The following is a 12,990-nucleotide window of genomic DNA, read 5'->3' as shown; positions in this document are numbered from 1 at the left end:
CTCCAGCCCTGGGCGAGAACGGGGTTCTCTGTCGCCTCCGCGCGCCTGTTGTCGGGGCAACCCTGGCCGCCGCCTGGAGGCCCGGGGCCGGGGCGGGGCGAGCCCAGGGGCGGGGCCCGCGGGTCCTCTGCTTAACCAGGAGCTGTTTTCCCTCCCGCCCGCCTCCTGCCCTCTGTGCTCCGGCGCCTGTCCGTCTGTCTGATCGCCCTTCCTTCCGTCTCCCGGCCGGGGCAGAGGGTGCTTATGGCCCTGGAGCTGCTGCGTTGTGGGGCCGTGTTGGCGGCGCCCGCAGGGGCAGCCCTGGCATGCTGCCTGGTGGCGGCAGCCGTGGCGCTGCGCTGCTGGGCCGCCCGGGGCCTCCGGCGGGCGTTAAACAAGACCAGCCGCCAGCAAGAGGTAGTGGAGAACTTGGGCCAGGCGGTGCGGGCTTTGCGCCGGCAGGTGAGTCCCTCCTTCCCCGGGGGCTGGGGTGAAAGAGCCTCTCCTCTCCCCCTTCCATTCCACCGCTCCCCTGATCTTGGGGCAAGCCATGGCCCGCACCTCCAACCTTTTCCCTCCACCAGCTAGGGCAAGGACCAGGTGTGCTGGCACCGGGACAGACCTGGGGCAGATGGAAAAGGCAGAGGTGGCCCCAGAGCTGGAGAGGTCCAAAGGGCTCCTTTCCAGCTCAGTTTCATGGATTAGTTTACTCTGATTGCCCCAGAAGGCAGACCTAAGTTGGAGGGGGCAGAGAGGGTGAAGTCTTCACAGTGTGTGGCAAGTGGAGCTGGGCCTCAGGGGCATGATCTGCTATTCGAGGTGGTGAGTCCTCCACCACCTGAAGTGTCCAAGTGAGATATTCATCTTTCTGGGTTGGTACAGAGAGAAAATCTCAAAGGAAGAAGGGTGTTTAGGTGACTTTGCATCACCCAGTTGGGGTGTGTTAGAGCCAGGATTCCAACCCTCTGCCTCTTGAGAAATAGCGTGGAATGGAGTAGACAAAGTTACAGCCTTGAGTTTGAGTCCTGCCTTTGCCACTTCTTGACCCAGTGACCAGGCAGGTCTCATTTCTCTCATTGGACTCTGATCTCTAAGGTTTGTTGACCCAGTTCTGAATCCGTGATTTGACTTATTATCTATCAGTAGCATGCAGAGTGCCCATTCTTCTCTTTGCCAGGCCAGCCTCAAGGGCTCTACTCAAGCCCTGTTCAGACATATTGCTCTCAAACCTAGGAAAGTTGCATGCCCCTTCCTGCCCTCTGGGAGCTCAAGCTGTAGGTTCCATCTGGGTTCGGGGAACCAGAACCTGTATAGTATAGGAGGACTGAGGGAGGGCTTCCTCCAGGGCTGGCCTAAGCTAGGGTCCTCTCTTGGTGCCCTTAGAACCCAGAGGTAGACGTGGAGACTGTCCTGGCCCTGCCCCTGGCCCAGCTGGCCCAGAAACTCAAGAACAAGGAGCTCTCCCCAGAAGCCGTCCTCTACAGCTATTTGGGCAAGGTAAGGGGCTGACTGCCCAAGGGACAGGTGGCAGCACTCTTGGACCCCCAGGCATGAGGTCAGGCTGGTGGCAGAGCCAGAGGGAGGTGGCAGCCAGTCAGACTGGCCCACTGATCTCTGCACTGTGGGAGTGGAGCTCCCCAGAGTCCACAAACATGTGCTGGTGAAACCCCAGATCAGATCATACCTGCAGTGCCCACGATGAGGCTCTAGCAAGGAAGACAGATGGAGCTCTGAATGTATGATTTATTTGTGTAGCTGTAAACCAGGCATGGGTGCCTGAATGTATTAGGTGAGAAATGTACACCAAGTGCTTGTGGATATAACTGCTTCCTCCCCAGCCAGATTGAGAGCTCCCCGAGGGCACTCAGAGCAAGCCCAGAGACTTTGGGGCTGTGGAGCCTCAGTTTCCCCATCTGTACTATGATGGGCCAGACTTAATGGTTTCTGAGGCTCCTTCCTGCTCTGAAGTTCTGGGTTTTAAGGGCAGTGCTGGAGGGGCAGGAACTGACTGGGTACCTCTGCCCTGGCCAGGCCTGGGAAGTAACCAAGGAGACCAACTGCATCACCAACTACCTGGGCGACTGCAAGGCCCAGCTCCAAGAGTTAGCCCAGCATCACGGGGAGGGCGGCCTGCTCTATGGAGTCCCCATCAGCATCAAGGAGTGCTTCCTCTACAAGGTACACGCCCTCCCCCTCCCCAACCCCTGCTCTTCTTGGTTAAATGGAGGGTGTCTTCCCTGGCCCAGACCCAGTGGATGGGAGTGCTGCACTCTGTAATGGGCATTGGACTGGGTGGCAGTGACTCCTGTACCTCTCTCTGCCCTTAGGGCCAGGTTTCCACCCTGGGCCTGCGCCGCAATATGGATTTCCCAGCCACAGAGGATTCCGTGGTGGTGCGGGTGCTGAAGAAGCAGGGGGCTATCCCTTTTGCGCACACCAATGTGCCCCAGTCCATGTTCAGGTCAGTAGAGTTGGGGTGTGGGCAGGGGGTTGAGAGCCAGGCTAGGAGGAGGTCAGTGGTGGAGAGGGCAGTAGAGGGAGAACCAATGGGTTTGGTGACTTGTGGGAGGTATGGGGAGGAAGCTTAGGCAGTATTCTCTTTGGAGCCTCAGCCGTGGTCTTCTTCCCATAGCTACGACTGCAGCAACCCCATATTTGGTCGTACCCTGAACCCCCTGAATACTTCCAAGAGCCCTGGTGGGTCTTCAGGTGGGGAGGGTGCCCTCATAGCGGGCGGAGGTTCCATTTTGGGCTTGGGCACCGACATTGGGGGCAGTATCCGATTCCCTGCGGCGTTCTGTGGCATCTGTGGCCTCAAGCCTACCTCAAACAGGATCAGGTATTGTGGGAGTCTGGAAAGGAGGGGTGGGAGTGGGGTGTGCCCATTGAGGCTTCTCAAGGAGGTAGTCCTTTGGGTCCCTCAGCTATGAAATGAGGGATTTGGGTCCCATGCTCCTGGGGTTCCTTTCAGTGGCAAGGCAGTGGCTTTTCTCTGGCTCTATGCCTCTCTATATATGATATGTCCCTATCATTCTGTTTCTCCTTCTCTCTCCCTTCCTTCTCTCTTCCCCTCCCTTCCTCTTGAGGTTGAGTCTGTACCTGCTTCCTGGGAGGGGGGCTTATAAGCTGGGCCCCTTCCCCCTCTTTGTAAGAGGGGTTCCTCAGAGGGACCCCCAAGCTCAGAAGTAGCTGGGATGCCATGCAACTAACATTGTACCTTGTTTGCCTTCTAGCAAGCGTGGCCTGAAGAACTCTGTCAATGGACAGCTGGCATGTGAGACATGCAGGGGGGAGGGGTCCTTTTTGGGGAGAGGAGTAAAGCCTAATGAGGAGTCCTGGGGCATTGAGGGGGTGGGGTGCTGGGACTGGGCCAGAGTACTCCTACTGCAGACAGAATCCGCTCACCTCTTGCTCTTCCCTGCTTCCAATTGGGGTCCTCTTGGTTGAGCAAGTGGTCCAGGCCCACTGTCTGAGGCCAGGGGGTGGAGCCCAGCTCCAGGGGCATTGAGGTGCCCAGGACCTCAGTTTTACCCATCTATGAACTCTGATCAGAAGGTGAAAAGGGGAATGGGAGAGCTCATTGCTTATCCTGCTTGAGCTTGGGAGGCATGTTTGGGGAAGAAGGGAAGGACCTAACATGAGTGGGCAAGTCCACAAGTGTTTATTAAATGCCTGCTGCCCACAGGACCCTGTGCGCAAAGACAAAACGGGACAGACCTCTAATTTGTGAGAGCTCCTTTGTCTTCCCCCACTTCCCATACTAGGCCCAGCCTGTAGGCTGGGAATGAGGTGGCTGAGTAAGATAATCTAGCCCATCCAGGAGTGGTCCCCCCAGGGCCAGATGACACAAAGTCTTTTCTCCCCAGTCACCACGTCTGTGGGACCCATGGCCAGGGATGTAGACAGCCTTGCTTTGTGCTTGCGGGCATTGCTATGTGATTACATGTTCTGTCTGGACTCCACGATTCCCCCTGTCCCCTTCAGGGAGGAGGTGAGTGAGGGCCTAGTCAGGGCTGCTAGTGGGATGTGAGTAAGGAATGGGTTGCTGGAGAGGGATGGGATGAGGGCAGGGAGTTGGGGAGGGCTTCCTTAGGCCAGAGAAGAAGAAAAAAATTCCTAAATGAGATGCTTTGAGGTCTCTTTCCCCTCTGGGCTCTGAAGTGTCACAACAGGGAAACATTGGGGCTTGGATGTTTGTCAAATGTCAGATTTCGATAGAGCCTTGGGAAGAAGATGGAAGGGTTCAGGAGGGCATGGGGGCCTCCTACTCCTTTCAGATCTATGCCAGCAAGAAGCCCTTGCGGATTGGTTACTATGAGTCCGACATGTTTACCATGCCCGGCCCCTCTATGAAGCGGGCAGTACTGGAGATGAAGGTGCTACTAGAAGCTGCTGGACACACAGTATGTTGCCCTTATTGACCTGACCCTGTCTATTGCAGACCTATATAATTTCTTTTGGGCTTTGAGGTTTACAGGGCATGAACTGGGGAGGATGGGAAGAAGAGTGTTGAGATTATCACCCCCATTTTCCAGAGGAAGGCACTAAGCCTCCTAGAGGTGAAGGTTGCTGCTGAAAGTCCCATAGCAGGAAAGCCATGCTTGCTGTTGGAGGAAAGTCATGCTTGCTGTTGTCCCGTAGCTACTCTCAGAATCCTCCCAGTACTATCCTGGGGGCCCATATATGAATACCTGACCTCTCTCTAGCTCTTGAAAGTCATTCCCTTCTAGGAGAAAGGGTGAGGAGGTGGAAGGAAGAAATCCATTCTCTATAACCCAAGGATAGTCACTTGCATTTCTGGAAATGATGGAGCTGATTCTTGAGCTTCCTGGTCTGGAATTTGCCAGTAAAGTCTCTAGCCTCCCCACTCTGTCCCTCAGGAGAAGGTTCTGCCCTTGGAAGGCTGATCTGGTCATCAGGGCCAAGTAGGGAAGTTGCTGGCTGTTGGTGGCCCCTGGAAGTGTGCTGGGCCCTGGGCAAGTCCACTCAGGCTCCAATGAGCTATATTTGTAAAGCCCGTAGCCCAGTGCCTGGCACACAGTAGGCAATTAATAAATGCTTGTTCCCTTTCCTTTTCCCATTCCTCATTTTTCTCTCCTATAAAATGAGCAATTGAAGTCATTGATTTCTTTTAATTTTATTTTTTGAGGTATCTGTTTCTAAGGGCATTTCCAGTTTTAATTTTTTAAATATGCCCTTTTTTATCTCTTTATTTTTGAAAAGATCACCCCTCCTTAACCTTCCCTTGTTAACAAAGATTTTTTAAAAAACCAGCAACTGTGGGCAGCTGGGTGGCTCAGTGGATTGAGAGCCAGACCTAGAGATGGGAGGTCCTGGGTTCAAATGTGGCCTCAGACACTTCCTAGCTATGTGACCCTGGGCAAGTCACTAAACCCTCACTGCCTACCCTTACCGCTTTTCTGCCTTGGAGCCAACACACAGAATTGACTCCAAGACAGAAAGTAAGGGTTTTATAAAAAACAACAACAAAAACCAAACCAAAAAAAGCCCAGCAACTTATGAGTGTGAGTGAACTGGATCATATTCATAGTCCCTCACTTCTGTAGTGATGGTAGGAGGAGGTACATTTTCTTAAGACTTTACCATAGTCAGGCTTGGTAGAACTTTGGCTTCCCAGGAGCTCTGCAGAGTACCAGGCCTGCTTTCATTTATGACTCGGGGACAGCAGGGATCTTGGTGTAGTAGTCAGGGAAAGTCTAGGCAGAGACAGGTAGGGCCTGGGCAATGGCTGTCAGTGAAGGGGCCTTGGTTAGGCTGTTGGCTCAGTGACCACTTGCTTAGAGTGACCCCTCCCTGTGCCCTTCAGCTTGTTCCATTCACACCCGCCAACATCCCTCGTGCCGTGCAGACAGTGATGGTCAGTGGGCTTTTCTCAGATGGAGGCCAGGCCTTACTAGAGAACTTGTGAGTATCAGCTGGGCCTGTACCTCTCCTGCCCCTGGGCTGGCCTCCACTCTGGAAGATGGAGGATAAGCTTGGGAGCAGAGAGGGCCTGTGACTTCGGGTCAAATGGCAAAGTCATTATTAGAGTTGAATCCAGGTCTTCTCACTCCTGTACCCCACACCCTTTGGGGACAGGCTCCCCTAAAAAGCCCAACTTAATGGGGGAGGGAGGGGTGGTACATCAGCTGAAGGAACCAGGTCCCAGGGGATTTTGGAGGCCATATTTCCTAATGGAGAGACCCCTGGGCTTTAGAGTCTTGACTTGGCTGATAGGCTGTGTAACCAAAGGCAAGTCCCTTCCCACTCTTGGACCTGGGTTTCTCTTCCTCCTGAGGGAGGGTCTTAGCATCATCTGGTTTGAATCTTCTGATGCTTTATGAGCTGTGTGACTTTTGGGTCAGTCATTACCACCATCACCTCTTCCTGCCATCATCCTCATCTTTGTCACAACAGTTCAGATCTTAATGTTTAAGGTTTGCAGAACACTACCCAGTTCCCCTTATTTTCTTATCACAGCTTGGCCAGGTAGGTGCTGTTATGATACCCACTTTACATATGGGGAAACTGAGGACCAGGGGTAAGCTATAAGAAAACTTATGCTACCTGTCACCCCTCCCCCCTGCCCAGGGCTGTTGTGAGACTCCTTTGAGATCCTTGACCAGTTTTAAAGTACTCCAGACAATATAGCTCCCTCCCCCACTTTGCCTAGTCAACAGATGGAGCACAAAGGCCCTGTGTGCCCAGCCCAGTGCCTGGTACAGGGTTATGTCCCTGTCTCCCCAAGGGGTTGAGGGGGCAGTAGAGGAGGGGCATGGCCCTAGGTCTTGGAAGGGCTCTAGTCCAATCCCTCTAAGAGGACTGACTCCAGGGGTGCTGCTACTTCTCCCTGCACAGTGCTCCTACCTTGTCATCTTATCACCTGTGTTCTATAGGGAATGGTGTTCCTGGCCTAGGGAGGCAGGACCCGGACTCATTGCCCTACTCTGTCATCCCTCCACTCCTTCAGCAAAGGGGACACTGTAGATCCATGCCTGGGGGACCTGACCACCATCCTCAAGATGCCCAATTGGTTCAAAAGACTGATATCTCTCCTCATCCGGCCTCTGGTGAGCTGGGCTGGGGATGGGGGGTGGGTCTCATTCCCATCCTCTTCTAGTGGGCTGCATGGGGAAGTCATGGAGTCCCTGCTGTAGCTCAGCCTCTCCCCTGCCTCCTGTTTCCCAATTGTGTTCTTTTTTTTTTTTTTTTTTTTTTTTTTTAACTGAGACCCTATTGTGTTCTGGGCATTGGACCAGTGTGTGGGAGGAGCCCCTGTCCCTCTCCTCACTGAACTCACAGGCTGGTGAGGGGAGGGTGTCAAGGAGAGTGGGAAGGATTTTTCTCTGCTCCCTCTCCTCTCTGGGGCTCAATGGCAGGACTCTAGCCTGTACCTACAAGCAACAGGTATTTTTCTCTCCACAGTTCCCGAGACTAGCTGTCTTCCTCCAAAGCCTGAAGTCCAAGTAAGGAGGCTGCTCAGCTTCATCCTCACCTATACTCAGGCAGATCTTTACTGTTCATTAAAGCACCAGAAGGGTAGTGAGCTTCCTATCACTGCAGATACTCAAGCAAGAGCTGGATGGCCACTTCTCTGGAAAGTTTAAGAAGGAGTTCTTTCAAGTTTTGGTGGTTCAGTGCTCCTGAGTTTGTGATTCTAAGAGATGACCAGGATAGGAGATCAAGGATGGTTTCTTTTCCTTAAAGAGATTAGGGAAAGCCTTGAAGTTTACCCTCAACTCTCTTGGCCCTAGGCTGAGCTTGTGGCTTTGCTTTTGTACTTTTTGGAGGACTGTGTGTCTGAGTATGCCTTAGATGGGTTCTCATCCCAGTGTGACTCCTTTTAGGATTAGGCCACTGGAATTCTGAGACCATGGCAAATTGGAAAGTGACCAGAGGCTATACAGCTTCTGGAACCTCTTGGAAAGAAGTGACCCCTGCCCTGCTCCATCCCCCATGGAGGGTGGGGTCTGTGGCCTTTTGAGGTGACTCTGCCTTAGTTTTCCATTGAGCTCAGCCAGTCTGCCTAGGCTCTGCTGGGCTTTGGCTGCCCCCTGGTGGCTTAAGCCAGTTGAAGCAGACTGGGAAATTTTCCAAATAGTCCTTTGCCTTGGGTGTTAGGCACTCCTGCACTCTTGTGCTTACAAATCTTAAAGAGAGGTCTACCAAACTGAGAAGCTCTTGTGGGGACCCTCTTGGGCAGGGAGCATGGCCATGGAGGTTTGCAATGGTCATCGCCAACCCCAAAGGGGAGAGGGCACAATTTCAAGGAATCTCTTGGGATAGGAGCCTCTCTGAGGTCCCTAGGGACTCTCTAGGCCCAGGAAGATGGAGAAGCCCAACTCTCTAGGTTCCTCTCTGCTCTCCAAGGTAATTGGGCCAGCTTGGCTCTTCAGGCTTTGGGAACGGAGGTCCACTTGGTCCTGGCTCTGCTCCTAACTGGGTCAGTCCTTGCCAGCTGACCCTTTTCTATCCCTGTTTTGCTCATTTGCCCTTGGGAATAGTGACTTGTGTCCTGACCCCAAGGATGGAGCAGAAGGAGCTCTCTATTGGGATGCAGAGAATAGGGGTCAAACCCTTCAAACTCCTCAGGGTCCACATTTGCAAAATGCTAGTGAGGAAGATGGCTTCTGGAAGGGCAGAGTCACAGAATTTCATAGTCAGAAAGGAGTTCAGAGAGTTCAGGAGTTCAATCCTCATGCCTTAGAGGAATCTCACCCTAATATACCCCACTAGTTGTTGAGATGGGGAGCCCATTTCCTCCAGAGACAGTCTGTTCCACTTGTGGGATGGCTCTCACTGTTTGGAAGGCCCAAACCCATCTTACTCTATCCTTCCCCCCATTGTTCCTGTTCTGACTCTTCTGTGGTCAAGTCTTTAATGCTTCATCCCTGGAAACCTCAGTGGAGGGATCCAGCCTTTCAAGAACTCTGGGAGAGGTAGAATAAGAGAGTGCTTGGGAGGGGTTCATAGGCCTCAGTGGGATGAGACCCATTTGAATCTAACCCACTCTTGCCAGATGAGGCACTAGGCTTGGGGAGAGGAAGCAGTGGTCAATTGTCTTCTCTTTCAGGTCAGCTGGGGAGCTTTGGGACATACAGCACAAGATTGAGGTGAGTGAGGGCCGAGTGCTCCAACATTGGCCGGCTGACATCTGGGGCTCAAGGTGACTCAGTGCTCAGGATGGTCCAAAGACTTCAGGATGGGCCTTACCAGAGCCATCCACAGCAGGGTCAAGCAGGCTCTCTGTCTAGGGAGACCCAAGTCCCAAGATTCCATCCCAACTTGAAACTGACTTGGAAAACATTTTGCATTAAGACTTGAAGAGAAGGGCAGCTGGGTGACTCAGTGGACTGAGAGCCAGGCCTAGAGACAGTAAGTCCTGGGTCCAATTCTGGCCTCAGACACTTTCTAGCTGTGTGACCTTGGGCAAATCACTTAACCTCCTTTGCCTAGCCCTTGCCATTCTTCTGCCTTGAAACCAATACACAGTAATGATTCTAAGACAAGGTAAGAAAGAAAAAAAAGACTAAAAGAGATGACAGAGATTGAACAAGACAGTGAGTCTGTTGTGCCAAGCCTCCTTACTCTTGGCTTGACTTGAGGTCTCTCTTTTTACCTCCCTCTCCCCACAAGCTCAGTGGAAAAGCCCAGGCTGTCATAGCAAGCAGTGGACTATCTCCCCCTGCTGCTAGTCTTGCCTTTGCTCCTGAGACCCTCCTTGTCTGCTTCAGCTTCAGAGGAATTTGGACCCTCTCTGTCCCTCCTACTTTCTTCATTTAACAGCTGAGCCCTGGAGAAGGCCTTGTTTGCCTTCTGGGAGCTTCTAGAGTGATTTAGGAGTCAGGATATGCCCACCGTGATGAGATCTGGGGCAAGGCTAAAGGGTTCCATGTGGCCTGGAGCACCCAGGAAGTGGGACAAGCTTTGAAGGCAGAGGAGTCCAGGTGGGAGACAGCAGCAGGCTCTTACACATTCCTTCCAATTTGGTCCAAATCTACCCATTTCTTGCTTCTGACTCATTTCTGCCTATCTTCCCATCACTACCCTCACCCCTAATCTTCTGACTTCCTCTAACCAGATTCCTCCCCCCTTTCCAAGAGAACACTGGGTGCCTCGAGGGATCATTTGGCTGCTGCTCTGCCTTTTGAGTGAACACAAGCCGTGGGGCCTTGGTCAAGTTTGTTCTCTCTGGGTCTCAGTTTCTGTTTTAAACATAAATACATGTAATACTAACCTTACAGGGCTGTGAGAAAAATGCTTTGGAAACCTGAAAGCCCCCCTGGTCTGCCTGCTCCCCCTCTCCAATCCCCATTTTTCTCTCTAGGAGTACCGTTATAGTGTCATCACCCAGTGGAAGAGACAGCACTTGGACGTGGTCCTGGCACCCATGCTGAGCCCTGCCCTGTGCATCAACTGTCCAGGCAAAACCTCAGGTGAAATGTCCAGGGCCTGACCTAGCCCAAGCACATGTTAGCTGCACTCATCTAGGCTTCTCTCTGGGTGCTCTGGCCCAGGCCTGCACCCTTGCTGGAGGGCTGCAACTGTTCAGGTTCTGACCTTGAATTCAGACTGGATAGGAGCTTCCCTGGGGACCAGCCAGGCTTGAAGAGGCCCAACTCTCCTCCCTCTCTGCTCTCCAAGGTCCTCTGGTCATCATGGATCATAGGGTTAGACGCACAGGCCCAAGGACCTGGAGCTGTGATACTCAGAGGGTCCCCAAGACCCTTTTAAGGGGGCCAGGAGGTCTGAATTATTGTCATCAATAATACCTTGTTGTTCAGTCTTATCTGACTTTTCATAATCCCATGGACTATATCAATACTGTCCATGGGGGTTTCTTGGCCATTTCTTTCTCCAGTGTATTAAGGCAAACAGAGGTTAAGTGACTTGCCTAGAATCACACAGCTAGTATGTGTAGTAGCTTAATTTGAATTCAGATCTTCCTGACTCTAGGCCCAGCCCTGTCTCTACTGAGCCACCTTGCTACCTCATATTTCTAAAATGCTAAATCATGATAGCTTATAACCTTCATCAACAAAAGGTTTTGGGTTAGACAGAGTCCTCAGTAATTTTTAAGAGTAAAGGGATCCTGAGACCCAGAAATTTGAGAACTGCTGATATAGAGCTTGGATAGTCAGATCTGGGTGAAGTTGAAGAGAAAGTGGGAGCTCGGAGAGAAGGGCTTGGTCCAGGCCACACAGCCAGTGTGATTTCCTCTGGACAAGGAGTGGAGAAGAGAGACTTGCTGGCTCTTCTCCTTCCTCCAGGGACCAGGTCAGGGTCAGAGAGCCCATCTCTCTGCCTTCGCTTCCTCTGGCTCCAGTCTAGGCTTTGGTCTTTGTCCTCTGCCCATCTACTCCAGGCTTTCTCTAAGCAGGAGTAGAGGGCCCCCTGGCAGACCATGCTTCTTGGCTGTTTCAGGAGCTGTCAGTTATACTGTACTCTATAATTGCCTGGATTTCCCGGCTGGCGTGGTTCCTGTCACCACAGTCACCTTGGAGGACGAAATAGCATTGGAGCAGTATCAGGGCTACTTTGGGGACATTTGGGACCAGATGTTGCAGAAGGTGAGTCCTTGGGTCTTGGGGTTCTGATTCCAGGCCTTCCCTCTCCAGCTCAGCCAGCTCTGAACCTTCTCTCCGATGGCTTGACTCGTTGGTGCTGGAACGGCCCTTGGTGGCCTCTCAGGTTGGCCTTGAGCTATAGGGAGGGTCCAGGCCTGGCCCTTCCAGTTCTAAATGGAGACGCCTCTGGCCAAGGGTCATAGGGCAAGCTAGAAATCCTCCCAAGTAGCTCATTTTTCCATGGCACTCTGATACCTCTCCTCCCCTCAGTCCTTCCCCTGGGAGTAGAAGGATGGTCTGATGACTAGTGTGGACCTGGGCAGCTCCCCTGGGTTCTCCAGGGTTCCATTTATCCCTTGGAGCTCCAAATCTAAGAGTGGAGGCTGGGGCTTTTTGGGGCAGCCCATCCTGGCCATGGGCCTGACTTGGGACCAGATTTGGAGAGGGCTCTGCCATGTAGGCACGTCTTATGGACTAGAGATAGAGCTGGGGGTGGTGGGGAACCTCTTCTGGGATACCACGTGCCACCACCTTTTTTTACTCACAGGGCCTGAAGAACAGTGTGGGGATGCCTGTGGCTGTCCAGTGTGTGGCCTTGCCATGGCAGGAAGAGCTCTGCCTCCGGTTCATGCGTGAAGTGGAAAGGGTGAGCCAGGAGGCCAGGATGTTGACCTCGAAGCCTCTTGGTCTCTCTGAGGGTTAAGCAGCCCCAAGTTGAGCCCACCCCACCAAGTTTTGCAGTGGCCCTCAGCCTTCAGTCTTCAGCTCCAGTCCATTTCTCAGGGACAAGCCCCATTTTCCCTTGCCTTTCTCCCTCCGCCAGTCCCCCATGAATTACAGACCAGAAATGGCCCCTGGTGGAGATGACTGGAAGATTCTGTGCTTAATTTTCACAATAATAATTCAAGGGAACAAGCTTTGAGTCCTCGTCATCATTAAGTCAGTGCTGATGGTGGGTCAGGGTGGGGAAGGAGCCTGCGTGGTCAAGCATTGGGTGGTGTCTGCAAGAAGCTTGGGCTGGGAAAGGAAGGGCTACAGGGCCTGGAGAACCCAGAGGGAAGTCGCCTGGCCTTCAGCTAAGGAATCAAGCAGCACTGAAGTGTCTGAGGTGTGCCAGGCATGGCACTGGACCTGAGAGACATTACATCAATGAAGGAAACCATCCTTTCCCTGTTAGAGCTTCTGTTCTATCAGGGTGATGCCTTGTGCCTATAAAAATGTCTCCAGAATAAATACACAGAATGTAAATAGAAGGGAGGGGAGGGCATTTGCTGTGGTGGGGGACAGGGGAAACCTGGAAAGACATCATGGACAAGGTGGTGCCTGAAGGAAGTGAGGGATTCCAGGAGGAAGGGCATTCCAAGTGTCCAGGTTGTCCCCTACAAAGTCTGGCTGGATGGTTGGGAAGGGAGTCTGATGAGGTTGGAAAGCTAAGAGGGCTCAG

The 12,990-nt window shown here is 52.7% G+C and overlaps 1 protein-coding gene across 1 annotated transcript; it reads left to right on the top strand.

Annotated features, from left to right (window-relative positions):
* Positions 1 to 226: 226 nt before the first annotated feature.
* LOC123247776 (fatty-acid amide hydrolase 1-like) lies at positions 227 to 12,461 on the top strand. The gene is made up of 15 exons (XM_044676787.1): positions 227 to 441; positions 1,363 to 1,476; positions 2,011 to 2,157; positions 2,307 to 2,440; positions 2,612 to 2,818; positions 3,213 to 3,253; positions 3,846 to 3,970; positions 4,257 to 4,382; positions 5,807 to 5,904; positions 6,950 to 7,049; positions 7,405 to 7,445; positions 9,053 to 9,092; positions 10,307 to 10,415; positions 11,404 to 11,549; positions 12,094 to 12,461. The coding sequence occupies exons 1-15, from the start codon at positions 244 to 246 to the stop codon at positions 12,247 to 12,249; spliced, it is 1,782 nt and encodes a 593-aa protein (XP_044532722.1). The 5' UTR covers positions 227 to 243; the 3' UTR covers positions 12,250 to 12,461.
* The last annotated feature ends 529 nt before the right edge of the window (positions 12,462 to 12,990 follow it).

The sequence above is a fragment of the Gracilinanus agilis genome, chromosome 4 (assembly GCF_016433145.1).
Source record: "Gracilinanus agilis isolate LMUSP501 chromosome 4, AgileGrace, whole genome shotgun sequence".
NCBI lineage: Eukaryota > Metazoa > Chordata > Mammalia > Didelphimorphia > Didelphidae > Gracilinanus > Gracilinanus agilis.
This window is presented reverse-complemented; position numbering and strand designations above follow the sequence as displayed.

What these genes read in the sequence shown, in the direction of transcription:
- LOC123247776 (XM_044676787.1), top strand. Translation starts at nt 244, where the DNA reads ATGGCCCTGGAGCTGCTGCGTTGTGGGGCCGTGTTGGCGGCGCCCGCA. An exon ending in TAGAAGCTGCTGGACACACA is followed by an intron (nt 4,383 to 5,806) that starts GTATGTTGCCCT and finishes TGTGCCCTTCAG; the next exon opens with CTTGTTCCATTCACACCCGC. An exon ending in CTCCAAAGCCTGAAGTCCAA is followed by an intron (nt 7,446 to 9,052) that starts GTAAGGAGGCTG and finishes CTTCTCTTTCAG; the next exon opens with GTCAGCTGGGGAGCTTTGGG.